Below are 26,189 nucleotides of genomic sequence, written 5' to 3' on the forward strand. Positions count from 1 at the left end.
TCAGCAGTTGTAAAGGAGCCAGGTGATTCTTGCAATTAGGTATACAGTCATCATAATGTTCATTTGTTGAGGGCTATTTTTGAGACAGTGCTCAGGGCCTATTCGCCCTTTATCTACTGAGTAATTTACAGGTTTAGGATTACCGCAGGCCTTAGGACCCACCTTCTTTATCAGGGACCTGATACAAGGGTACCAAATCTTGACCCCATTAGAAACTAGCGTTAATCCGGAGTGATTATGTAACTTCTCTGGCTCTGTCTCATTTGAGGTAGTGGGAAGTTAAGTCAGCTGCCTTCCTCCGAGTTTGTAAGCAGTGCACCTCCTGGCCTACAAAAAATAACCTGGAAGGTGGCTATCGTCATCATGACAGGGTATTGAGACCTGAAGACGGCTTCACCCTAAGGCTCCCACCTTTCAGCTTCAAGGAGCTTCAGAAACCCAGGTCCAAAGTCCCAGCGCGGGGGCGCTCTTGTCACGCGCCTGACGGCTCACAAAGTGCCCCTACCAGAGCCGCCACCGGTCACGTCTGCGCATGCGCAGACTCTACAGGCTTTGGGCAGAGTGTCGTCAAGGAAAATCCCCGGCTTCTAGGTAAACAAGTTGCCGCGTGAGATGGCCCGCACGTGTCCTCTACAGCTCCGAGACACCTCAGCCTATGAGAAAATGAAGGGCTGGACTGGCGTTTGCGTCACCGATCCTAGGCAGGTCGGGGGGGAGGCAATGCTGCCACAGCCAATAAAGACTTCGGAGGTGGGTGGAGGCGTGGCTTTCGATCAGACTTCCAATTAACGTGCTAGGGCGGCCCCTCCCGCACGTGGATCTGTCACTGCTGGTTGACAAACTGACCAATGAGAAGATGACGGAGGCGGGCGGCACCAATGGTCGCAGTGCGGGGTCTGGGTGGCCGCACGCGGCGCGGGGCATGGGTCCGCACTCTTAGGCCAATAAGCTTGAGGGGCGTGGCGTCCTGGTCGGCGGGCGGGCCTTGAGAAGCGAAGTCCCCTAGATCTTAGTTGGGAAGAAATTCGATGGCGTGCGCGCCGAGCGGTGAGTGCTCCGGCGTGGGGGGTGAGGAGCGGCGGTCGGTATGGATTTTTCTACGGTGATGTGTTCTATAAAGGAGGGGTGTTACTGCAGTGCAGTGAAACGTGCGTGCTAAGTAACCAGTAGGGTCCGACTCTGCGACCCACTGGACTGCAGCCCCCCAGGCTCCTCTGTCCGTGAGATTCTCCAGGGATCTTCCAAATGGCGTGATGACCGCGATGCAAGCTCTGATGGGTTGTGGGGGAATAGGGACTGCGAACTCACCTCTAGAGAGAGGGGAGCGGGAGTCCCTTACATCAGATCCCTCAACGCCCTAGGGTCCCTGGACCCCTGATTGCCTCTGGGAGGGTCTTGGAAGTTAGCAAACTGAGGGAGCTGAGAACCCTGCTCCCAGGGAGTTATGGGACAGGACCCCTGAGAGCCGGTGGCGGGCGTTCCAGAGCATGACTGCTGTTTGGGTAGGTACCTTAAGCACTTGAAAGAGGCAAGAGTTCTGAGACTGGAGAGAGGCCCTGGGAGGGCAGGTGGGAGGGTACCAAAGGGTTGCTGCAGGTGGGGTGATTTGTGTGACCCTGAGCTAATCAAATCTCAGCTCTAGATGTCTTTCTTATGTGTAAAAGGGAGGAGCTGGGCTTCAGAGCCATTCTTGGGAGTAAACGTGAGGTAGCCACTGTCAGATCTGAGAGGGAGAATGGGCTTGTGCAGATTGGCTGTACGTATGTCTTCCTGAGCTCCTGGAGTGAGGATGCACCTACAGGGTGTATCTGTCTGTACAAGCAGCCAGGCCTGTGGTTAAGTGACCTGCCGTAAGGTGGAAGACTGAGGAAGTGGGGTTCCTAGGAAATCAGGGGGGCCGGTGGCTGCTAGGGTGTTCTCAAGGACTTTGTGAGTATGTGAAAAGTGGGACTGTGATGACTTGAAGTGTGTGCAGAGTGCCAACTGAATGTCCTAAGGGAGAGGAGTGGGTGGATGGTTTCAGGCACCAAACTTAGAATTGGCTGGGTATTTGAGAGGCCCAGGTTCCCAGAGCTGGTAACACCTCAACAGGTTCCTGAAGGGTAAGAGGCCAGAATTACGAACCATTATCAGAGCTCAGATTTAAATCCTGGGCCCCATTTATTAAGAGCCTGAGAACATATTATGAAGCAATTTAGGCAAGTTTAGTAATTTCTGAGGCTTAGTTGGTCCTTGTGGAATGGGGATAATGATGCCCATCTCACAGGATTGTTCTGAAGGTTAAAGAAGATAACGTATGGAAAGTGCTCAGTGCAATGCCTGGGTCGTGTCTTTATTTATTTATTTATTTAGGTTAAAAAAATGGCTATGGAGTGACAAAATAACAGTGACAGTGTGTAAAATTTATGTGAATGTTGTGGTCGGGAACTATTCTCACATTCTTAAGGCTTTTTTTTTTTTTTTGCGAGTTGTGGTGACGTCCTCCCCATTTCCCTCTTCCTGGTTCTTCTGGCCTTGAGGTGCCAGGCTTGCTCATTCTTCCCTTTTATTCCTCTCCCAAGATCCAGGCTCTAGCATGGGCTACGTGCTCGTTTCCAGTTCGATTTCCTCATCCTAGACCCACTTTCCTCCCTATCCCTCCTCCCTCTTTCTGCTGCCATAGTAACAAGAGACTCAAGCTCTGAAGGGGGCCTCAGGGAAGAGCAAAGGTCTCTTGCAGAACCTGGGCCTCCAACTTCCCCGCCCTGGCTTTGGGACCGGGCCAGCAGATGTGTACAGTCTGGGAGAGGGGGAAAGCCAATGCCAGGAGCTGTAGGAGCAAGCCAGGGGGAGGGCGGATGCGAGCCTCGAGCTGAGAGCCAGGCATGGGGGCGAGAGAGGGGGGACCCCTTCCTCCTAATCCTCTCTCCAGGAATCCCTGGCTTGGGGACAGGACGGCTGTCGTTGGGCTGGGGGAGGCGCCCAGGCGGGTGCATGTCCTGGGATACTTGCCAAAAGTACACGATGTTCCCAAGTGCACTGGCCGCCGCCCTCTCGGGCTGGCCGCCTCCCAAACCACTGCCTCTCCAGCCTCCCTGCCCCACATTCCCCGGCTGCCTCGCCCCGCCCCCTTCCTCCGCCTTGACGTCACCACCGCCTCCCGCCCCCTCTCCTCCATTGACGGCAGCGGGGCCTGGTTACTGTGGGTACCGTGAGGCAGGATTCTGGTTAGGGCCTTGAGAGCGGGTGGGGTGGAGCGCGACCTTTTTGTCTACGAAAAAGAAAAACGTGGCGGTTTAGGAGGACAGCAAGGACCGCCTGTGTCGGGGCAGATCATACTAGAGCCCCGAGGAGAGCGGGAGAAAAGGAAAAGCGGTTTCCAGAGAGGAGGTGTCTGAAAAGGAGACAAGGGACTGGACCACAGTATAAGATTTGGGGGGGGGGGGGGGGGAGGCATTTTCAAGGTGAGAATACTGAGAATCCAGGTTCCGGAATCCTCTATTTCCTATGACTTCTTGCTTTGTTCTTTTTTTCTGGGTTATTCTGTAACCTTCCTGAGTCTAGCTTTTCCACAGACCCTTGCCCTGCCATCCCCACCCCTCATGGGGAACACCAATGTTACGGAGAGCTTAGGCCACGTGACAGTGAGGGATGTGCACCCACAGCTGATTACGTCAGCATCAACCTCTTCACTTGCCACCCACGTTTCCAGGGAGCCCTACAGGAACTACACCTCAGTCTTGATTGGAGGGGGTCTGTGTAACTGCAGCTCTTTGCGGCTCAAACTGGCACTTTATTCCCCCAAATTAGGATTCAGGGTTCTGCTCCTTGCCTCTTAAAAATAAATTATAATTTCCAGCCCCTTCTCTATTGCCGACGTCCCTTCTCCTCCCCTAGCTATATTTACAACAAAGTCACCATGTTTATAATCACCCTACTGTGTATTAGGTTCTCTTCTGGGGGCTGGGAAATACAGCTAAGGAGACAGATGATGAGGTGCTTAGCTTTGTCTTCTGCTGGTGGTGGGAACTTGAAGGCCTTGCCACCCCACATTTTCTGTGTATAAGGTCTCTTTTCTCAGCCACCCCCTTTGTTGCCCTGTCGCCCTGGCTTCCTGGCTCTCACTTCGGGGCCAGCCCTAACTGTGGGTGGCTGCATCCTCAGGAGAGAAGCACTAGTCACCACGTAGGTTGCTCAGAGTGGCATGGAAGCACCTGCCATTGTTTCCCTTCACAACCTCTGTTGGGTTCTGTCTGCCACTTCCATTGTTTAGCATCCATCACCCCACTCCACTCCCACCTCAAATTGCCCTTCTCCTAGCTGTCCACAGGATTTGAAGTGTCAGAGCAAGGGATTGGATATGGCTTTATGAGGACGACAAGGCTGGGGAGGGGAATCCTGGAAAGGCCAAGCTGGGTTTCTGTCTGTCCCTCTCCTCCCAACGACCAGTCATCTCATCCAGCTTGGCCCACCTCCTAAGGTCTGCATTCTTTCTGCCCACCCTCTGGCGAGGCCAGGGTGTCCTGTTGTGCAGGGCAGGTCTACTCCCTTAAGAAAGGGAGTAGACCTTTCTTAAATATCTACTGTGGCCCAGGTATTTTCCCCAAATAGGGGCGGCTTACCTCCCCTCCCCTCCCTTCCATTATTTACTGTGCAAGACGTCCTGCGCCCATTGGCTGGGTTGTGGTGTCTGGGGCCCTTCAGCCCAGTGCCAGCACCCAGATCCACGTGCGCTCGTGTGTGTGACACAGCCCTGACCTCAGTGGGGGCCAGTAGCCAATCAGGCGCCGGGAAGAGATCCCCAGCCAATTGGGGGCGGGGCCTGCGGCTCCACCGGCAGGAGGCCAATGAGGGGCAGTGCCTGGCGTTATGCAACCCGCCTCCTGGCCCCGCTGAGCTTCCACTCCGCTGCGGGTTGCAACGGCGGCAGGCAGGGGGCCGGAGGGCGCTCGCGCGGCCAGGTAAGCATCTCCGCGGCCACCACAGTGGCCAGTCTTTGGCCTCGAACCGGACTGCCGCCACTTGCAGCCTGATGGACCGCTTTTGGCCCGGGCGCTCAGACGGCACACCAATAATCCGCCTTGCTTGCGGTTGTCCACCCCCTTTCTGTCCCCGGGGACGTAGGTATTCCTCGAACCATGTACTGAGCGTCCGCACTCCTGCTTGCCTACCTTACTTCAAGCTTTCTCCCGGCTCCCAGCCATCCCGGCCTCACACCCGACCCTCACCAGGCATTCCCCTGCTGCCTTTGTCACTCTGGGGTCCCCGGTTTTGCCCCAGCACCGGGACCTCTTCGGGCTTTACGCTCTCCCTGCGCTCCCTCCTCCAATCCCTGGCCTCGCGCCGGCCGTGATGTCAGCCCGGTTCTAGCTGGAACATCCCGTTCCCGGTGATAGTTCCTGCTGTTGGCCACAGCCTTCCCTTTTCTCCTGAAGCTCAGAAAATGCTCTGGGCTTGGGGGTGTGGTTGGAGAAGGGAAGAACTACCTGCTGGCTATTGTGTGTCCCTTGGTCAGAGCTGAGTATGTCTGCCTCGGATGGGTGTGTGTGTTGAGGGGGGTGGGGTGGTGAGTGTACAGAAAAGTAGGGGAGTGAGGAGAGAGGATTTATGGGTTCCTGACAATGGCAGGTGCCGGCTTCGGTCCTGTGGGTCGTGAGAGGGTGCAGGGGCCGGAGAAGGGAAGACTGTGTTGTCTTGACTAGCATAACTGGGATCCTGGCGAGTGCCCGGCCGAGGCTTTTGCGCCGAGGGTGGCGGTGATTGTATTTTGCCCTGGGGAGCAAGGCCAGCCTCTGAAACCCCGATGGCCGCCCCTCTTCCTATGGCCACCAAGGCCTCCGGGAACCTAGGATGTATTAGAGGTGGGCGACCCCTGGTTGCGCCTGCCAGTGTGGGAGGGTGGCGTTCCCGCTGCTTCCGCCGAGAAAGGGGGGAGGGGTCGCCCCTCCCGCCCTCTTGTGGGCCCTCCAGCAACCGCTGAGCTCAGCCGCTGACGTCGGTTTCCCTGGCGACCGCGACGGCGGCGGAAGCGCGTGGTGGGGCAGCGCACGTCCGCGCGCATGTGCGGCGGAGGTGGCGCCGCCCCCGGGTAAAATTAGCCCGGAGGCCTAAATATAGGAGGCGGCAGGCTCAACTCCTGCTCTGAGGCCTTGATGTCCCAGGCAGAGGAGGGCAACTGATGAGAATTTGGGGATGGGAGGTATCCAGGCTGTGGTTCACAGCTGTAGTCCTAGTCGACCGCTCAGGTTCTATCTAACCCAGGCCACACTGACGGGATGTTGGGGGAAAACCCACCTGCAGCCACGGTTAAGAGGACAGGAACAGAACTTGCCCAGGCTGCCTATTGGAAGCCTCGGTCCCAGCAGTATGGGGCCCTGCAAGGGAGGGTCCGAGTGAAGCCGACAGGTGTTGTGAAGTTACAACCCAGGTTTTTCTCCTTGGTCTCTTCAGGTGCTGACTGTGGTCAAACTTCTCAGTCCTCTGAGGCTTGGGTCTCTCACCTCCCTCCTCTAGCCAGGCCTTCTGGCCCCCTTGAGCGTCTGTGTTGGCCTCTCCACCTTCCCCGTTCTCCTGCCCTCCCCATGGCCCAGACATGAGCAGGAGCGGCCCCCTAGAAGGGGCTGATGGGGGAGGGGACCCCAGGCCAGGGGAACCCTTTTGTCCTGGAGGGGGTCCATCCCCTGGGCCTCCAGAGCACCGACCTTGTCCTGGCCCCAGCTTGACTGATGACACGGATGCCAACAGCAATGGCTCCAGCGGCAATGAGTCCAATGGACCCGAGTCCAGGGGTGCATCTCAGCGGAGTTCGCACAGCTCCTCCTCTGGCAATGGCAAGGACTCGGCCCTGCTGGAGACCACGGAGAGCAGCAAGAGGTGTGTCTGGATGGGTGTGGCAGGTTCTGGGGGTGGTCTCTGGAGCCGTCTGAGCTGGGAGACAGGCCCCAGCTGCTAGCCACTTTCTCCTCATCGTGGGCCTGTTGCTTCTCCTTTAGCACGAACTCTCAGAGCCCATCCCCACCCAGCAGTTCCATTGCCTACAGCCTCCTGAGTGCCAGCTCTGAGCCAGACAACCCCTCTACCAGTGGCTGCAGGTTTGTGGGGCAGGGGGCCGGGCGGGGGCGGAATGGGGGCAAGGGGACTGAGGGCCAGGCTCTGGGGCTAATGCCTGTACCCTCTCCCTCCTTGTGGGCCCTGCAGCAGTGAACAGTCAGCTCGGGCAAGGACTCAGAAAGAACTCATGACGGCGCTGCGAGAGCTCAAGCTTCGGCTACCCCCAGAGCGCAGGGGCAAGGGCCGCTCCGGGACTCTGGCCACATTGCAGTATGCGCTGGCTTGTGTCAAGCAGGTGCAAGGTGAGTGGTGTTCCTGGGAGTGTAATGGTCAGGTTCTGGGTGACCGTGGGGAGCTGTCTCCTCGCTAAATGCGCTGCTGCCCACACCCAATAGGGATTCCCTTTTAGCTTAATCGTTAAAGTATCTGCTTGCAGTGTAGGAGACCTGGGTTCCATCCCTGGGTTGGGAAGATCCCATGCAGCAGGGAATGGCAACCCACTCCAGTATTCTTGCCTGGGAAGTCCCATGGAGAGAGGAGCCTGGTGGGCTGCAGTCCATGGGGTTGCAAAGAATTGAACATGACTGAGAGACTAAACCACCACCCACCCCTGCAGCCAACCAGGAGTTCTACCAGCAGTGGAGCCTGGAGGAGGGCGAACCATGTGCCATGGACATGTCCACCTATACTCTGGAGGAGCTGGAGCACGTCACGTCTGAGTATACACTCCGCAACCAGGTCAGTGCGCCCCGACCCTGCACCCGACGTGCCCCCAGCCCTGCTTCCACAGCTCCTGAACCTGCGTTCATCCTTACTCTTTTGCCTAGGACACCTTCTCCGTGGCTGTCTCCTTCCTGACAGGCCGCATCGTCTACATTTCCGAGCAGGCCGGTGTCCTGCTGCGCTGCAAGCGGGACGTGTTCCGGGGCGCCCGCTTCTCGGAGCTCTTGGCTCCCCAGGATGTGGGCGTCTTCTATGGTTCCACCACCCCATCCCGCCTGCCCACCTGGGGCCCAGGGGCCTCCTCAGGTGAGGTCCCCAGGTGCTCAGGGGGGAAGATGACCAGTCCCTGGAAGCAACTCCTATGAGGGGCCAGGGGACCCAGGCTTTTCCTCGCTGGGTTTTTCTCAGTGTAGGGAGGGGATGGGAAGCCATACTCACTGCCCTCCTGGTCTGTCTCAGGTTCAGGCCTCAAGGACTTCACCCAGGAGAAGTCTGTCTTCTGTCGGATCAGGTTGGTGGGAGACATGGGAGCAGACCCCTTCCACCTCCCATCCCCCTGCTCTTCTTTGCTGGGTCAGCCATGACCTTGAGCTGGAGGGTGGGTGGCTCTTCACCGATCATCTCTAATGCCCCTTTCTCTTCCTTGCTAGAGGGGGTCCTGACCGGGATCCGGGGCCTCGGTACCAGCCATTCCGCCTAACCCCATATGTGACCAAGATCCGGGTCTCCGATGGGGCCCCTGCTCAGCCATGCTGCTTGCTCATTGCAGAGCGCATTCACTCTGGTTATGAAGGTGGGCAGCCCCAGGCCTGACCTGGTTGGGGTAGGAGGAAGGGTGCCTTCTCTAGGCTGCAGGTGAGGCAGAACAGGAGTCTGGGAGACAACTTTGGAACAGGATGAGGGTTTGAACACCCCTTTAGAGGTCGAGTTGGGTAAGAGCTCCAAGTTAGGAGAAGCTCCAAGAAGGAGTAAGTGCCTTGGTTTTCAGTTTTGTTATTGTCGTGGGGCACAGAGATGGTCCAGACCGTCTCTGGAAGCCAGGGGGCCCAGGGGAGAGCTGTGGAAGGAATCATCTTCCAGTCAGCCTAGGCCTGAGGCAGCACATGGAGGCCTGGGAGCTGGAGCATTCTGCATGAGCTCCAATGGCTACGCCTCCTGTGCCTCAGCTCCCCGGATCCCCCCTGACAAGAGGATCTTCACCACACGGCACACGCCCAGCTGCCTCTTCCAGGACGTGGATGAGAGGTGAGGTCAGGACCTGGAGGAAAAGGAGGTGGTCAGGGCTGAGGCTCTGACCCTTCTGACGCCCCTTCTCCTCTCAGGGCCGCCCCGCTGCTGGGCTACCTCCCCCAGGACCTCCTGGGGGCCCCAGTGCTCCTCTTCCTGCATCCCGAGGACCGACCCCTCATGCTGGCCATTCACAAGAAGAGTGAGTTTCTCTCTTCCTGATCGCACTTCCAGCTGTCTCCAGGGCTTCCTTAGGGCTGCCCCTGTGATTGTGTCTCTTGGTGCCTTGATGTTGGGGTTGGGGGGATTCCACCTCAGTTAGCTCTCCCTCCCACTGACCTGCACCTTGTTTCCCATGGCCTTCAGTCCTGCAGCTGGCCGGCCAACCCTTTGACCACTCCCCTATTCGCTTCTGTGCCCGTAACGGGGAGTATGTCACCATGGACACCAGCTGGGCTGGCTTTGTGCACCCCTGGAGCCGCAAGGTGGCCTTTGTGTTGGGCCGCCACAAAGTACGCACGTAAGTGGGCAGGTAACTGAATCATGCTCTGGAGGTCGGGCCAGCGTGGAGGGGCCAGGGCTCAGCTCCCCTCCTGCACCCCACAGGGCGCCCCTGAATGAAGATGTATTCACTCCCCCGGCCCCCAGCCCAGCTCTGTCCCTGGACTCTGACATCCAAGAGCTCTCAGAGCAGATCCACCGGCTGCTGTTACAGGTGAGAGTGGAGGGGAGGGGGCTTGGGAGACAAGGAAGAGGGCAGAGTGGGCCTCAGGCCATCTAACCCATTGTCACTCTCCCTGCCTCAGCCTGTACACAGCCCCAGCCCCACGGGCTTCTGTGGAGTCGGCCCGATGCCTTCCTCCGGCCCTCTCCTCAGCCCTGGCTCCTCCAGTGACAGCAACGGGGGTGATGCTGAGGGACCTGGGCCTCCTGCCCCGGTGAGTGGCCCTTGAGTCCCCTGTCCTGTCCCTTTGTCCTCAGAGTCAGCACTGCCAAGCCCAGGGGAACATCATCCACCTCCTTTCCTTTCTTTTTCTTCTCTCGTCATGACCTCCCCACTGGGGCCTTTCTCTTGCACTACGCTCTGGGCTCCCGAGGCTGGCCAGGGCCCCCCAATGCTGCCTACTCCCTGCCCTGTCCCACAGGTGACCTTCCAGCAGATCTGTAAGGATGTGCACCTAGTGAAGCATCAGGGGCAGCAGCTTTTTATTGAGTCCCGGGCCCGGCCTCTGCCCCGGCCCCGCGTCCCTTGTGAGTTGGTGAGGGTGTGGGTGGGGAGTGAGGCCTGGGGGGGGGTCCCCAGACCTTCAGCCCAACCCAGGAGTTTCTCTCTCCTTGGACCAGCTACTGGCACATTCAAGGCCAAGACCCTTCCCTGCCAATCCCCAGACATGGAGGCGGTCCCAGCTCCAATCCAGGCCCCATTGGCCTTGGCCGTTGAGGAGGCTGAGCGGAAAGAAGCCTCCAGTTGCTCCTACCAGCAGATCAACTGCCTGGACAGCATCCTCAGGTCAGGCCATCCTGGCAGCTTCTCTGCCTGGGGCCCCGGCCCCGCCCCACCCAGACCCTGCCCTCATGTCCTCTGGTGCTCCCTCAGGTACCTGGAGAGCTGCAACCTCCCCGGCACCACAAAGCGCAAATGTGCCTCCTCCTCTTCCTGCACTGCCTCTTCAGCCTCTGATGACGACAAGCAGCGGACAGGCCCAGTCTCGGTGGGCACCAAGAAAGGTGAAGACTGGGGCCTGCCCTGCTCCCACCGCCCTGTCCTCTGGCCCTGTGCCTCTACATGTCTTTGGGGCCCCCACCTCACTCTGTCCTGCCCCCCTGCCAGCCTCCCCTGTGCCATCCATCTCCTCCGCACCAGGCTTTCCTTTCCCAGCCACCCAGGGGGGCAGGGTGGTAACTGGCACCGTCTCTCTGCACAGATGCATCAGCAGTGCTGCCCGGGGAGGGGGCCACCCCTCTGAAGGAGCCAGTGGCGGGAGGAGGAGCCCTGAGCCCGCTCGCCCTGGCCAATAAGGCGGAGAGCGTGGTGTCCGTCACCAGTCAGTGTAGCTTCAGCTCCACCATCGTCCATGTGGGAGACAAGAAGCCCCCGGAGTCGGGTATGGGTGTGGCTGGGGGCACAGAACTGGGGCCCCATCTGGTCTCTCAGCCAGAGCCCCCTCCTTCCTTGCCTTCTCCTGCCCTCTGGCCCAGAATGGAGAGAAGGAGCCTTCCTCTTAGCATTTCTCACTCTCTGCTCGCCTGCCAGCCTTTGCTGCCTTGTCTGTCCCCACCTTGTTTCTTGTGTTCTTACTGTCAGTTCACACACACAGTCTGGGGTGCAGGGTTCAACCTAAGGTGCTGCCCACAGAGGGTCTGAAGGCAAGGACTGTTGAAAAACCCTTGAAGGGTCTTTGGGCATTGATCTGGAAAATGCATGAGGAGAGAGTAGGGGTAGGCGTCCCTTCCGAGTAGGGTCATGGGGGTATCATCCTTGGGTAAGGCCCCTGGAGGGGACCGAGTGTCCTTTTTTGAGACACCTTTGTCTGGAGCTCCCTAGAGCTGGTCCTTGGGAGGTGGTGGCCAGGATTTGCAGGGGACGCCCAGGCTTGGCCGCGGGGTGGAGGCTGGGGTTTTGGCTAAGCTATTGGACGTGGAGGGGTTGGTGCAGGTGTGCTAATCGTGAGGTGCTCCTGACCTTTCTCTCATCTCATCCTCCTCAGACATCATCATGATGGAGGACGTGCCCAGCCTGCCTCCCGGTCCAGCTCCCAGCCAAGCCCCCAGCCCCACGGTAGCCACTGAGCCGGCCCCAGACGCCTACCGCCCAGTGGGCCTGACCAAGGCTGTGCTGTCCCTGCACACTCAGAAGGAGGAGCAGGCCTTCCTCAGCCGCTTCCGTGATTTCAGCAGGCTGCGTGGACTAGACAGCTCCTCCACAGCCCCCTCGGCCCCTGGGGAGCGAGGTAGCCACCTGGGAAGCCCCTGAGCCTTGCCTGGTCAAGGACCAGAATGTTGGGGGAGGGAGTTCTTGAGGGAGACGCTTCTGCTCCAGGGACCCAGGCTGTTGCTGCCTCCACCACCAGGGCCCTGCCCAGGGACAGGGCCCTCGCCAGCCCCTCCCCAGCCCCTCCCCACTAGGGTGGGGGCCTGGGCTGCTGCCCCGAGGAAGGCAGCGTGGGGAGCTGCACTCAGAGGCAGGCCGAGGTGCTCTGCTTCAGGTAAGCCGCTCCAGGTCCAGTGTAGGGACAGGAAATGTGCCCACTCAGGACTCCGTTGTTGCTGATTGGGAGGTCTATGTAGACTGGCTGGGAGAATTGGGGCAACTTCATGGGGCAGAGGATCAGTGCTTCGGGGGCAGCTGGCTGCCCTCCAGGTGCCTGCGGGAGGCTCCCTAAAGGCCTCAGGACTGGGCTTTCCTGCCTACCTCTTCACTCCATCATGAGCTAGGCAGAGCACGGCCCGACTGGCAGGAGGATCACCCAGGCTGGCAGCGCCTGCTGGAGTTTGGCGGAGGGATCGGAGCCACCTGCCCACTCATCCATGGACCTACCCTGCCTCCTCCTGTCTGCCAGCATGCCTCTGTCTTCTGCACACCCCCAGCACGACCCCTCATGTAACCTTTCCTTTCCCTGGCTCCTTTGTCCATAAATCCTCCCCTGTCACTGTGATTCTTCCCTGAAGGCTCCCCGAGTCCCCTCTGTTATGTGTGGGCCGGGGAGCCAGAGGTCCTTCACCTCCCCTCTCCCTGGTCAGAGCGGCAGGGCAGTGGGGGTGGCAGGGGCCTAACCCCCAGGCTGAGGGCCTTGCTAACCCTTGTTTCTCCCTTCAGGCTGCCACCACAGCCCTGCCACCCCCGGCCGCCGCCACCACTGCCGATCCAAAGCCAAGCGCTCACGTCACCACCAGACAGCTCGGGTCGAAGCCCCCAGCTACATTTCCCAGCCCTCACCTGTGCCACCCTCTGCCCCCTGGCCCCCGCCACCAGCCACTCCTCCCTTCCCAGCTGTGGTCCAGCCATACCCCCTCCCCGTGTTCCCCACGAGAGGCGGCCCTCAGCCTCTCCCTCCTGCTCCCACGTCTGTGCCTCCTGCAGCTTTCCCCACCCCCCTGGTGACCCCCATGGTGGCCTTGGTGCTCCCTAACTATCTGTTCCCTACCCCATCCACCTATCCCTACGGGGCACCCCAGACGCCTGCCGAGGGGCCTCCGACCCCTGCCTCCCGCTCCCCGTCTCCATCCCTGCCCCAGCTGCCCTCCAGCCCTCCCCACCACCCCAACTCTCCGCTCTTCAACTCAAGATGCAGCTCCCCGCTCCAGCTAAACCTGCTGCAGCTTGAGGAGCCCCCTCGCGGTGAGGGGGGTGCAGCGGCAGGGGACTCTGGGAGCAGTGCTGGGCACCCCCCTCCCAGCGAGGCTGAACCAGAGGCCAGACTGGTGAGCTCTGACCCAGTACCCCCCGCCCTCTTAGGGCCCCCGTCCTCTTAGGGCCCCCGCATGGCTCTCTCCCCCACCCCACCGCCCGGTCCTCCCCTCTCACGCTTCTTCCTGCCCTCCTGGTTGTCCCCAGAGGATGGGGTCATGGGGTGGGAGACCCCAGCTGAGTTTCTGAACAAGGCAGAAATCAGCTGCCTCATCTGTGAAGTGGGGACAGTCCTGTCTGTCTGACAGGTGGCGAGGACATCCCCATAAACTTCTGAGAGTGCGTCTGCCACTTGGAAGGGGTCCAGCGTCACGTCCCTCCTCTTCGCCAGCTCTCCTCTCACTCAGCCTGGGCCCAGTGTCGTGGAGTGGGAAGAGACCACTTGGGCTGGGTGTGCCGCCAACCAGTGGCAGCAGTAAAAGGGAAGCCTAGGTGTTGATTCCTTAATCCCTTCCTGTCCCCCTCGCCTCCCCTCCCCCAGGCGGAGGTAACTGAGTCCTCCAACCAGGACGCACTCTCGGGCTCCAGTGACCTGCTGGAGTTGCTGCTACAAGAGGACTCTCGATCTGGCACGGGCTCTGCTGCCTCAGGCTCCTTGGGCTCTGGCTTGGGCTCTGGTTCAGGTTCCCATGAGGAGGGCAGCACTTCTGCCAGCATCACACGTGAGTGCCCCCCCCCCCCCCCAATACTTTCTAGGGTAGGTCAGTGTCTGGGGAGTTGGGAAGCCAGGTCTCACCTTGGCTGAGTGGCCTGGGTTCACGCACTGCTTTCTAAGGCCAGTGGGCTGGACCTGCGACCTTGAGTGAGGTCTGGTGGAGCACCTGCTGACCTGACTCTGTTGGCTGCTTGCCTCTCACTCTACAGGCAGCAGTCAGAGCAGCCACACAAGCAAGTACTTTGGCAGCATCGATTCTTCAGAGGCTGAGGCTGGGGCTGCCCAGGCCAGAGCTGAGCCTGGGGACCAGGTCATTAAGTACGTGCTCCAGGATCCCATCTGGCTGCTCATGGCCAATGCTGACCAGCGTGTCATGATGACTTATCAGGTGCCCTCCAGGTGAGGACTTTGGGAGCACTCCTTGCCTCCCCTTCGGAGAAGTGGGGAGACTGCCCCCCTCACTCCCTGGCTAACCTGGGGTTTACTTTCTGGGCCTGCCTCTGCCCTGGGGCATTTCTGTTCTGTCTCCTGCCCCTTGGAGCCCCAGAAATAGTCAGGCTGAGACTAGTTTTCCTGGTCTTGGGAAGGCCTGAAGTCTCAGAACATGGTTCTGGGGAGAAGCATGAGGCACTGAGAGGGGAGCTGTGATAGAAGAAAAGTGCCAGCTTCCTTGTGGGCCCTGGCCCCAGTTCCCATTCTCTGCCTCCTGAACCTCTTCCCGGGGCAGGGACATGGCCTCTGTGCTGAAGCAGGACCGGGAGCGGCTCCGGGCCATGCAGAAGCAGCAGCCTCGGTTCTCAGAGGACCAGCGGAGGGAACTGGGTGCTGTGCACTCCTGGGTCCGGAAAGGTCAACTGCCTCGGGCCCTTGATGTGATGGTGAGAGGAGAAGTCCAGGCCAGGAGGGTGAAGAAAGAATTGAGCTCAAGTTGAAAGGACAGAGGCTAAGGGCAGATCCCGTCACTGTTCCTTGGATCATTAATTCTGAAGGATGTTAATTCCACTGAGCTCGGTGCTGGGTTATTTAGTGTTAAACCATGTGAGTTTTGTGGACCTTTTCTGGGCCAGTCCTGTACTAATATACATTGAGGCTGTCCGGCAGTGGGGTTCGGAGACAGGATGTGACACATTTTCCAATCTTGTTGACCCCATGTGCATCCGCCTGAATTAGTATTTCCTAGGCATACATTTTGGAAAGTACTCTGGGGCTTGGGGACAAGGGGAGCTGGGTTGGCAGGTCAGCACTGAGAATCTGCCTGACTCACCCATACCCTTTCTTCTTCCAAGGCCTGTGTGGACTGCGGGAGCAGCACCCAAGAGCATGGCCATCCTGATGACCCTCTCTTCTCAGAAGTGGATGGACTGGGGCTGGAGCCCATGGAGGAGGGCGGAGGCGAGGGTGGTGGCGGTGGTGGTGAGGGTGAGGGCAGCGATGAGGCCCAGGCCCAAGCTGGGGCCAGGGTCTCGAGCTCTCAGGACCTGGCCATGGAAGAGGAGGAGCAAGGTGGGAGCTCACCCAGTCCAGCCTTACCCGCCACAGAAAATGGCACCAGCTAGACTCCATTTGGGGCCACCTCCAGGTGTGCATGAGAAACTTCCTTCTCTCATGCCTCAGAACTCAGATGTGGCTGGACCAACCAATAAGAGAACTGCTCCAGCTTCTCCTGCTGTAGGGGGGTGGGGCCCCCATCACCAGCCCAGGACCCAGGGGCTGCCTCTGGCCTCTTTGGGAACAGAGGGTGGCATTCTTCAGCCCAGCCCAGCCCAGAGAAGCCTCCCATCACGTCCCCAGTGAGGAGTCGTTCCATTTCCTGGACAAGGTTGCTGACAAGCTGCTGAAGTGATCTCTCCAAGTCCCAGCTGAGCCGGAGTCCCTGTCCCTGGGGATTGGGGCTGCATTTATTTATTGGGGGAGTCAGCCCTCTCCCCCACCTCCTCCCCAGATGAGGGCAGGAGGAGGGTGTGAGGCCCAAGCAGGACCCTGTGGTCCAAACCCCTAGCTGCTCCAGGGTGGGGGAGGTTGGTGGACCATGGAGTCCCTGGTGCTGCCCCTCAGGTGGGACCCAGGTGTTCTCAGCTGTACCCTCTACCGATGGCATTTGTGTTTTTGATATCGTGTCTGTTATTTTTAATACAAAAAGGAAAAAAATACCAGGTCTTTGTGGAATGAAGTTTGGGGGTTGGGCCCCCCCTGGGGGGGGGAGGCTCTTTGTGGGGAAGTGTGCCCCCCCTTTCCTGGAAAGTAGTAGTGAGAATGAGTTATTCCCTCCCCTGAGGACCCACATCCCTCTTCTCACACCCTTTCCCAATGAGGAGGCAGGTCTAGGTGGCTAAGACACGGAGTCCCGCAGTCATTCATAGTCGAGTTGGTATCCCAGCGGTGTGGGAGAAGGGAAGCTGGTGCAGAGTGTTAACGGTCTGGCTCAGAACTTGCAAAGGGGGGGAATCTTGGAAAGGATAAGTGATTGGAGATTGATGGCAACCTTTGTTCCGGTTATTTCTCGTTTAGTGCCCCCTCATGAACAGCTGATGTATATCTAGAAGCAATCAACTCCTCGCCGGCGCCGTGGCTTAGCTGGTTAAAGCGCCTGTCTAGTAAACAGGAGATCCTGGGTTCGAATCCCAGCGGTGCCTGGGGCAGTTGGCTATAGTATATTATTGCTGCGAAGAGAACATGCTTCCAGAGTTCCAAGGGGACTGACTTGACTCCCTCACCCCCGCCGTCTCTACTGCAGCTTACCAAAGATGATTATTCTTATCTAGCCCCTTCGTTGCCATTTGAGTTTCCATCCCTGTGCACTTTTAATGCAAATTTAGAGGCCAACTCTAGCTTTCATGAACCATGGATTAGCGGCCTCCCTTTGTCCGCCTACAAGGATATGCGAATGCTGACTCAAGATTTGGGCCCGTTTTGCATGGTGTCTTGGGCTAGGAAGGAAGGACCGAAAAGCTGCATCTTCCGTTGCCTCACAGGCGCATGCGCACTGACATATCAAGACAGTAGGGCGGTGCTCGCTGAAGACGGGCGTGTTGATAGGCAGCTATAGTTGCGCAGGCCCAGGGCCGCACGCGGCTGTGATGGCCGAGTGGTTAAGGCGTTGGACTCGAAATCCAATGGGGTCTCCCCGCGCAGGTTCGAATCCTGCTCACAGCGTCAGTACTTTTGGGGACAGATGTTACTGCCACCTCTGGTGAAGGAAGCAATTAATTTTTCTAGTGCTGTTTCCAGTTTTATTCTGAGCCTCTAGGGGAGTCCAGTATCTGCCCGCGAGCGCTCTCTTGCGGGCCTCAGACTCCTGCTTCTACTCCTCCAAAGGTTCTGTCCTGCAAAAACCTGTTAACAGCCAATTTGAATTAGTAACTCCAAACTCAGGTGGTTTCTCAGTGCTATTAGCAATCATATCACATTTCCCTATCCATTTACCCTCCGACTCTTCTCAGGAATCCCATCAGCCTCCTTCTGCTTTACTTCCCATGTCACCGTGTTAAAAAGGCATTCTGTAATTAAAACAATATGGTACTGGCACAAAAACCAACAGATAGATCAATGGAATAGGAACAGAAAGTCCAGAAATAAACCCACCCACCTATGTCAATTAATCTACAACAAAGGAGGTAAGAATGCACAGTGGAAAAAAAGTGGTGCTTCAATAAGTGGTTCTGGGAAAACTGGACAGCTACATGTAAAATAATGAAATTAGAACATTCTCTAACACCATCTAAAAAAATAAACTCAAACTAGATTAAAGACCTAAATGTAAGAACAGAGACTCCAAGACTCTTAGAGGAAAACATAGGCAGAACACTCTTTGACATAAATTGCAGCAATATCTTTTTGGATTCCTCTCCTAGAATAATGGAAATAAAAACAAAAACAAACAAATGGGACCTAATTAAAAGCTTCTGCACAGCACAAGAAACCATAGACAAAAAGATAGCCTACAGAACAGGACAAATATCTGTAAAGGATGCAACCAACAAGGGACTGATTTCCAAAATATACAAATAGCTCATATGGTTCAGTATTTAGAAAAAAAAAAAGCAAAAAATGGGTAGAAGATCTAAACGGGCATTTCTCCAGAGAAGACATACAGATGGCCAAAAGGCACATGAAAAAATGCTCAATATCACAAATTATTATAGACATGCATATCAAAATGATAATGAGGTATCTCCTCACTCTGGTCAGAATGGCCATCAACAAAATGTCGACAAATAATAAATGCTGAAGGCAGTGTGAAGAAAAAGTAATCTTCCTACACTGCTGGTGGAAATGTCAATTGGTACAGCCACTATGGAGAAGAGTATAAAGGTTCCTTTAAAAACTAAAAATAGAGTTACCACATGATCCTACAATCCCTATTCTGGGCATTTATCCAGAAAAAACTATAATTTGAAAATATACATGCTCCTCTATGTTCATAGTAGCACTACTTGTAATAGCTAGGACATGGAAACAACAAAAATGTCTATCAACAGAGGAATGGATAATGAAGATGTGTATATATACAATGGGATATTACTCAGGCATCAAAAACAAGGAAATAATGCCACTTGCAGCAACATGGATGGACCTATTGGTTATCATACTAAGTCAAGTAAGTCAGAAAGAGAAAGACAAATAGTAATACCATATGATATCACTTATATATGGAATCTAAAATACAATGCAAATGAACATACCTATGAAACAGAAACTCACAGACAGAGAAAACAGACTTGGTTGCCAAGGGGGAGGAGGAGTGGGAAGGGAAGGATTGGAACTTTGGGATTAGTAGATGCAAACTATTATATGTAGGATGGATTAACAGCAAGGTCCTACTGTAACAGTACAAAACTACATTCAATATCTTGTGATAAATGATAATGGAAAAAAATATGAAAAAATACGTATAGTATAACAGACACTTTGATGTAGGGCAGAAATTAACACAACATTGTAGATTAATTATACTTCAATAAAATTTTTAAAGAATTCCAGGATTATATTAAGAAACTAAAGATCAAGAATTTTTTGGATTAAGTGAAACTGAAGAGCCATAACAACTAAATGCAGTGTAGAAGCCTGAACTGGGAAAAAGGGGTTATAAAAGATACCACTGAAACACTTGAGGAAATTTAAGTATGGACTGGCATTAAATAATGGTATTATGTTTATTTTAATATCCTGATATTGATAGCTGTACTATTACACCACAAATGTCTTTGTCCTCATAAAACATACTGAGTAACAACAAGCAAAAGGACTTGATATTTTTTATTTACCCCCAAAGGATTCAGAAAACAAATATTTTATACCTATATTATATTTGGAGGAAAATGAAAAAGCAAATGAAACAAATGTAAACAATTAATAGACCTGGGAAGAGCATATACAAGAGTTCCTTGTATTATTCTATTTTTTTAAAATTGAAGTATAGTTGATGTATAATCCTTGTATGATTTTTGTATTTTTTCTGAAAGTTTGAAATTATATAAAAATTAAAATTTCCAAAAACAAAAAAGGAGGGAAGAAGTCCTCCAATGACTTCACATTACATTGAGATGACAAAGTACTTGCAATGGGGTAGAAGGTTCTACATAATCAGCCTCCCACTTTGTGGCTCTGATCTGATCTGACCTCCTACAACTCCTGCACTTGCTACCTCCACTCCAGACAACCCCACTCTGCCCCCTGCTGCTCTCTGTTCCTTTGACAAGTCCGGCAGGTTGTCCTATTCAGCCTGTCCATCTGACTGGAATGCTCTTCCCTCAGGTGGCCCTGTAGCATGTGGCCTCACCCTTTATTTTTGTATCTGAAAAGCAACCATTTTCCCCCCCATATTTGGAAAGCAACGTGCTTTTTTTTTTTTGGCCTCACCTCTTTATATTTCACCTTCTCAGTGAGTCCTTCCCTGATCTGAGCCTTAAAGTCACAATTCCTAATCTCCACTCCGCTTTCTTGCTACATTTAGCTTTTTAGCTCTTATCACCAACTGACAAATGATAAGTTTAGTATAATGTACCTTTGACTTTTTCCAAGAACCTGTGCCCCAGAAGGCCAGGGATTATTGCGTTTTGTTTGGGGCTCTACAGAGATCTTCTCTCCTGATTCTTCCCTTGGCCCAGGGGCCTGGGCCTCCTACTTCCCCACCCCCAACCCCCAGGTCTCAATCATCCGGGGGAACTGCCCCCGTCCCCGCCCCCGCCTTCCCAGGACCCAGGGGGTCCCAGGAAGCCAGCCAGCTCTTTGAAGAACAAACGGGGAGGAGCTGCGCCTCGGATCCCAGGCCTGGGAAGACGTCACAGCGGGGGAGGGGAAGCGCCACACTAGGCCAGCTGTGCTGTCTCCGTTCCTTCCCCGCCTCCGCCTCCCTAGGGCCCCAGCGCGTGTGGGACACGAGCTCCCCTCCCCCAAGCCCAGATGCTACCCGGTGTTAAGCCGGCGCCCAGGAAGAGGCTGGAAGCCCAGACACTCATACACACACTATGTTCATACATAGACACAACCACAAAAGGACATGCACACAGGCCTGCACTGACATGGAGGTGTGTCATCCAGAGACCCCATCCCATCCCCTTAGACCCTGGAAATGCTCTTGGGAATGCCCTCCAGGAGAAATGGCTGGAGAACACAATCAACCAACCAGGCCAACTGGTCTCACAACCAGCCTGAAGTGTATATGATTGTTTGGGGCAGGGGTGAGAGTTTTTTAAGAAAATAATGTTAAACTAGGTACAAAAAGTAATATTTACAGTGAAACAAAGACCAGAAAAAATAACTTACTGGTATTAACTAATTGCCTGCCTACACCTCTAATACTCTCAACAGACTGGCTACTGACTTTGTATATTTCAAATATCATTTTTCCTCTACCACCCATGTACTTATAGTTAACCAGAGCCCCTGGATCATTCATGTCACCTGTGCCCTCTGGCTTTGCACTTGCAAGGCAGGACGCCTAATGAGTGGGCACAGGTGACAGGAGTTTCCCTGGAAGCCATTCCCACACCAAGATGGCTGGGCTAACTTTGTGTGGAAGTGACTGGGAACCACAGTAACCGAATTAGCAATTTACATATCCCCAAATGCCCACAGCCACTTCAACACGTGGGGACTGCGTGACAGAGGGGAAGTTGGAGTGAAAACAGACAGTGGTCTTTACCATTTGCAGTTAAAATATCTATTTTGGCAAATTTTATAGAAGCATATGATCATGTGAACCTGTTGCTAGGACCCTCAGAGAGGTGTGTTTAAGTGATGGGTCCTAAAAGTGTACATTTCATTGGCTTCATGGTGAATTCACCTTTGAAATTGTAATTTTTGATGGCACATCTCAAATGGACTTGCAACCTGCCTAGAAATCCTATTCTATCCTAGAAGGCTTGCTTTCCTATTCTCCAAAATGAACATTTCATACCTTCTTTCTCCTCAAAGGAGCTGCAGCACTCTCCCCTCCAGCAATGAGCTTGCTTGATTCATTCTTTTTTTAAAAAAATTTATTTGACTGCACCAGGTCTTAGTTGTGGCAGGAGCGATCTTTAGTTGTGGCTTGTGGGATCTAGTTCCCTGACTACAGATTGAACCCAGGTTGCCTGCACTGGGAACGAGGAATCTAAGCCACCGGGGAAGTCCCAGTTTATTCTTTTCTTAAAAAAGAAAAAAATTATTGAAATATAGTAAAAAAAATTCATTGAATTTGCCTGTCATCCTTTTGCACAGGGGCCATGCTAATTTATCTATATCATTCCAATTTTAGTATATGTGCTGCCAAAGCATGCACTTCTTGTTAAACAGTGTAAAAGACACATCTACCAATTGAGAAGGGTTCATTTCAAATGCCCCATCTCATCTCTGCAGGTTTCTCCTAATATCCGAGACACTTTACCATTCTAATATTTTCAGGGGCCTTGGGATCTGCATAGTTTGATGTTTGTAGGCCTGATAAATCCTTTCCAAAGATTCAGAAAGGCTTTCGTTTGTTTTGCTGAGTTTCTTGTATTTTGTTCAGACTCTTTTTTCTTTGGTTCCCCTTTGGAAGGCCCTGTCCAGATGCACTAATAAGTGGTGCTCTCATAAGGCCCGTCTCCTCTCACTGGGGTTCCAATTTGGTTCAGGGGTCAAGTGTGCTTCAGGTATAGCGGATCCTCCCTATAAAGGAGGGTTTCCATCTTTCCAACTAAACAAGTCTGAGAAGGCCGGCCAGCTGGTCATTTGCAGGCCCACTATGAGATAACCTAAGAGAAATTGTCCTGCCCCAGGGGTGGCTTCTGGCCCAAACTGGGTGCCCTGTTGGGTCTTATATTACCAGACCAAGCCCCTGTACCCCAGAAACTAACACGTGCCTGCGTGCGTGCTAGGTCACTTCAGTTGTGTCTGACTCTGTGTGATGTTATGGACTGCAGCCTGCCAGGCTCCTCTGTCCATTGGATTCTCCAGGCAAGAATACTGGAGTGGGTTGCAGACACAGGATTTCCTAATTGATCTCTATGAGGAGGGGAAGTCCTGAGCCCCAGTCAGGAATTGGGGCTAGGCAGGAACAGAAGGGGAGAAGGCAATGGCACCCCACTCAAGTATTCTTGCCTAGAAAATCCCATGGATGGAGGAGCCTTGTGGGCTGCAGTCCATGGGGTTGCTAAGAGTCGGACACGACTGAGCGACTTCACTTTCATTTTTCACTTTCATGCATTGGAGAAGGAAATGGCAACCCACTCTAGTGTTCTTGCCTAGAGAATCCCAGGGACGTGGGAGCTTGGTGGGCTGCCGTCTATGGGGTCGCACAGAGTCGGACACAACTGAAGTGACTTAGCAGCAGCAGGAACAGAAGGTGGTAAAATGAGTGGATTTTTTGGCATAACACATGGAGTGGCTAAGATAGCTTGCTTGGCTTTAGGAGATAATGTTTGAAGTAACATATTCTCACTCTCATTCCCTTCCTTATTTTCCCTGATGTAACAGCACAAGTGCTTACACATAAAGGATTTTCTCATTCTTCCCTACTTCTTCCCAGAACAGCCACCATAAAACCATAAATAGCAATTAATCATTTCTAACTATCCAAAGCATGCCTTGCTGCTTTGGCATCAACCAACTGGGCTGAATTCTGGGATGGGGCTTTTGCTGATTTTAGGAACCCCGTGGAATTTTTCTCTTCTCTCTGGGAATGTTCTACAGGTTTTTTCCCCCCTGTTGTTACTTTCTTCCATTTGACATCAGTAAAAAGCTTTAAATATCACAAAATTAATTTGGTTGTAAATGGAGAAACAGTACCAAACGAAATGTAAAACTCAAAGGACAACAGAAAATCCTAAACAGACCCTCAAGTTTGGTCTTGGGGTTTTACATACACCAATGACACAGGAGACTGCAAATGACGTAATTAACACAGCAAGGGTAGCAGTACTTGGTGCAGGGGCCCAAGGTAACTGCGCCTAAAGCCCTTTTAGAGACCCTAACAGGTACTGTGGCCACGAAGTGCTTCAGTAAAATAGATTCTTCACACTCATGAGTTCTCAGTTCTCGGCTGTAATCAGATTGTTTATCCAAAATGTACATCAGAGGACTTTCTTTAGAGATAGTTGAAACGTTCCTCATTTTATTTATTTTTATGTTTTTAAAATTGTTGATTTTATTCATTTGGCTGCAACTATAAACTGTGGAAAATTCTGAAAGAGATGGGAAAGCAGACCACCTGACCTGCCTCTTGAGAAATCTGTATGCAGCTCAGGAGGCAACAGTTAGAACTGGACATGGAACAACAGACTGGTTCCAAATAGAAAAGGAGTACATCAAGGCTGTACATTGTCACCCTGCTTATTTAACTTATATGCAGAGTACATCATGAGAAACGCTAAGCTGGAAGAACCACAAACTGGAATCAAGATTGCTGGGAGAAATACCAATAACCTCAAATATGCAGATGACACCACCCTTATGGCAGAAAGTGAAGAAGAACTAAAGAGCCTCTTGATGAAAGTTAAAGAGGAGAGTAAAAAAGTTGACTTAAAGCTCAACATTCAGAAAACTAAGATCATGGCATCTGGTCCCATCACTTCATGGCAAATAGATGGAGAAACAGTAGAAACAGTGGCAGACTTTATTTTTCTGGGTTCCAAAATCACTGCAGATGGTGACTGCAGCCATGAAATTAAAAGATGCTTACTCTTTGGAAGGAAAGTTATGACCAACCTAGATAGCATATTAAAAAGCAGAGATATTACTTTGTCAACAAAGGTCCATCTAGTCAAGGTTATGGTTTTTCCAGTGGTCATGTATGGATGTGAGAGTTGGACTATAAAGAAAGCTAAGCGCAGAAGAACTGATGCTTTTGAATGTGGTGTTGGAGAAGACTCTTGAGAATCCCTTGGAGTGTAAGGAGATCCAACCAGTTCATCCTAAAGGAGATCAGTCCTGGGTGTTCATTGGAAGGACTGATGCTGAAGCTGAAACTCCAATACTTTGGCCACCTGATGTGAAGAGCTGAGTCATTTGAAAAGACCCTGATGCTAAGAAAGATTGAGGGCAGGAGGAAAAGGGGATGACAGAGGATGAGATGGTTGGATGGCATCACCAACTCAATGGACATGGGTTTGGGTGGACTCCGGGAGTTGGTGATGGACAGGGAGGTCTGGTGTGCTGCGGTTCATGGGGTCGCAAAGAATTGGACACGACTGAGTGACTGAATTGAACTGAAGACTCATTGCAGCATACAGGCTTCAGTAGTTGCGGTGCGCCAGTGGGCTTAGCTGCTCCAAGGCATGTAGGATCCTAGCTCCCTGCTGCTGCTGTTAAGTCGCCCTGACCAGGATCAAATCAGTGTCCCCTGAAATGCAAGGCAGATTCTTAACCACTGGACTACCAAGAAGTCCCTTCTCCCATTTTAAAATACCAAAGTACAAGACAAAAAAATCCCACAAATGGCACACAAATATGCTAGCATCCAAAGAAACTAAGGAATCAGTTCACAAACCAGGTAAAAGTTTCAACAACGCTTGCCTCTCTCTAACAAGCTACTTACTAAAATACAAAACAAATTGGCGTATTCCAGAGAAAAAGTTCCAAAAAAAGAGGAAATAAGGTTTCTGGTTGTAGACACCAGAATGACTTACCCAACAGTATGGAGCCTGCTAGCTCTCAAATGTCCATTTCGCTGTCAAGTGCTAGGGCACTCCATACTATCCCAGGGAATTCTGAAGGGCAGATCCTCCGGACAATGGGTCCTGGCAGCTTACTCGAGGATTCCCCAACCAAGCCCAGGTGGCCATGATCAGCAAGGTTCTTGACCGGCTTACCAAGTGGAAGCTCCCACTGCTTGTAGCTACAAGCCGATAAAATGAGAGACAGTTAAAAAGAGAGAGAGAGAGAGAGAGAGAGAGAGAGAGAGAGAGAGAGAGAGAGAGAGAGAGAGAGAGAGAGGGAGACAGTTGTTAGGGGGAGAGGAATAACTACTTTGCTTGGAGAGCCAGCAGACCAAGGAGATGGTGGACTCCTGTTTCAAAGAACCATCTGGCCTGAGTTAGAATTCAGGCTTCTTGTATACCAAAAAGGGGAAGAAATAAAGTTAAACATGTATTGGTTTTGGTCAAGACTGTGTTAATTTCTTCCTGCAGGTGCTGACAGGCAGTCCAGGTCAGGATGTTTCCTGGGAGCTAAACAAAGGTATTTTAACTTAATGCTCATTACCTGGGAGGCAGGACTCCCAAAGATGGGCCATTATGTGTAACTTAAACTTATAGGCAACATCCCTTTGGTGATTAAGTTGTCATAGAATACAAAATGTTTCCTATTATATGATCACCAGAGTAAACTAGCCCTGCACTCTCAAGTCATTGCCAGGACGGGGCTGCCCCTCCCCCACCCTCATAGCCATCTTATATTACTTTCTGTTTTCTTAGTCATTTTCTGTTTCCCCTCCCCCCACCATAATGTAAGTAGCAGGAGAGTTCAGATCCAAGGTACCCTCAATGCCTAATAACACTTGGTGCACAAGAGGCACGCCAGAAATAGCGGCTTTGTGATTGAGTACAGGGGCTGCTCACATAGACATACAAATGCCCAGACTGTTGTAGAGTTTTCTTCTAGGGGCCACTGTCATGGTTTAGAATTGAGAAGAGAGCATTCCCAGTCGCTCACACAATCCAGCGATAGAAAAGGAAGACTTCGAGCCTA

The 26,189-nt window shown here is 53.3% G+C and overlaps 1 protein-coding gene and 3 non-coding genes across 10 annotated transcripts; 3 read left to right on the forward strand and 1 right to left on the reverse strand.

Moving 5' to 3' along the window:
• Nucleotides 1-928: 928 nt before the first annotated feature.
• Nucleotides 929-16,066, forward strand: PER1 (period circadian regulator 1). Of its 7 annotated transcripts, XM_065908728.1 has the most exons (23): nt 4,821-4,940; nt 6,430-6,852; nt 6,972-7,070; nt 7,177-7,331; nt 7,646-7,767; nt 7,857-8,058; nt 8,212-8,263; nt 8,403-8,545; nt 8,919-8,997; nt 9,075-9,181; nt 9,346-9,499; nt 9,586-9,694; nt 9,786-9,917; nt 10,125-10,230; nt 10,324-10,489; nt 10,577-10,707; nt 10,905-11,084; nt 11,688-11,930; nt 12,797-13,401; nt 13,869-14,049; nt 14,252-14,441; nt 14,770-14,920; nt 15,329-15,743. In XM_065908728.1, the coding sequence occupies exons 2-23, from the start codon at nt 6,572-6,574 to the stop codon at nt 15,596-15,598; spliced, it is 3,858 nt and encodes a 1,285-aa protein (XP_065764800.1). In that variant the 5' UTR covers nt 4,821-4,940; nt 6,430-6,571; the 3' UTR covers nt 15,599-15,743. The 7 variants fall into 7 exon arrangements, with proteins under 7 accessions (XP_065764797.1, XP_065764798.1, XP_065764800.1 ...); XM_065908725.1 differs by lacking the exons at nt 4,821-4,940; nt 14,770-14,920 and adding an exon at nt 929-1,047 and having other exon boundaries at nt 15,329-16,066; XM_065908726.1 differs by lacking the exons at nt 4,821-4,940; nt 14,770-14,920 and adding an exon at nt 1,362-1,502 and having other exon boundaries at nt 15,329-16,066.
• Nucleotides 16,067-16,601: 535 nt separating this feature from the next.
• Nucleotides 16,602-16,675, forward strand: TRNAT-AGU (transfer RNA threonine (anticodon AGU)). The gene has a single exon. It is a non-coding gene; the product is annotated as a tRNA-Thr (tRNA).
• Nucleotides 16,676-17,113: 438 nt separating this feature from the next.
• TRNAS-CGA (transfer RNA serine (anticodon CGA)) lies at nt 17,114-17,195 on the forward strand. The gene has a single exon. It is a non-coding gene; the product is annotated as a tRNA-Ser (tRNA).
• A 4,500-nt stretch (nt 17,196-21,695) lies between these two features.
• On the reverse strand, nt 21,696-21,800 carry LOC136150397 (U6 spliceosomal RNA). Its single transcript, XR_010659828.1, has one exon. It is a non-coding gene; the product is annotated as a U6 spliceosomal RNA (small nuclear RNA).
• Nucleotides 21,801-26,189: the final 4,389 nt, after the last annotated feature.

Source organism: Muntiacus reevesi, chromosome 18, assembly GCF_963930625.1.
Source record: "Muntiacus reevesi chromosome 18, mMunRee1.1, whole genome shotgun sequence".
Classification (NCBI taxonomy): Eukaryota; Metazoa; Chordata; class Mammalia; order Artiodactyla; family Cervidae; genus Muntiacus; species Muntiacus reevesi.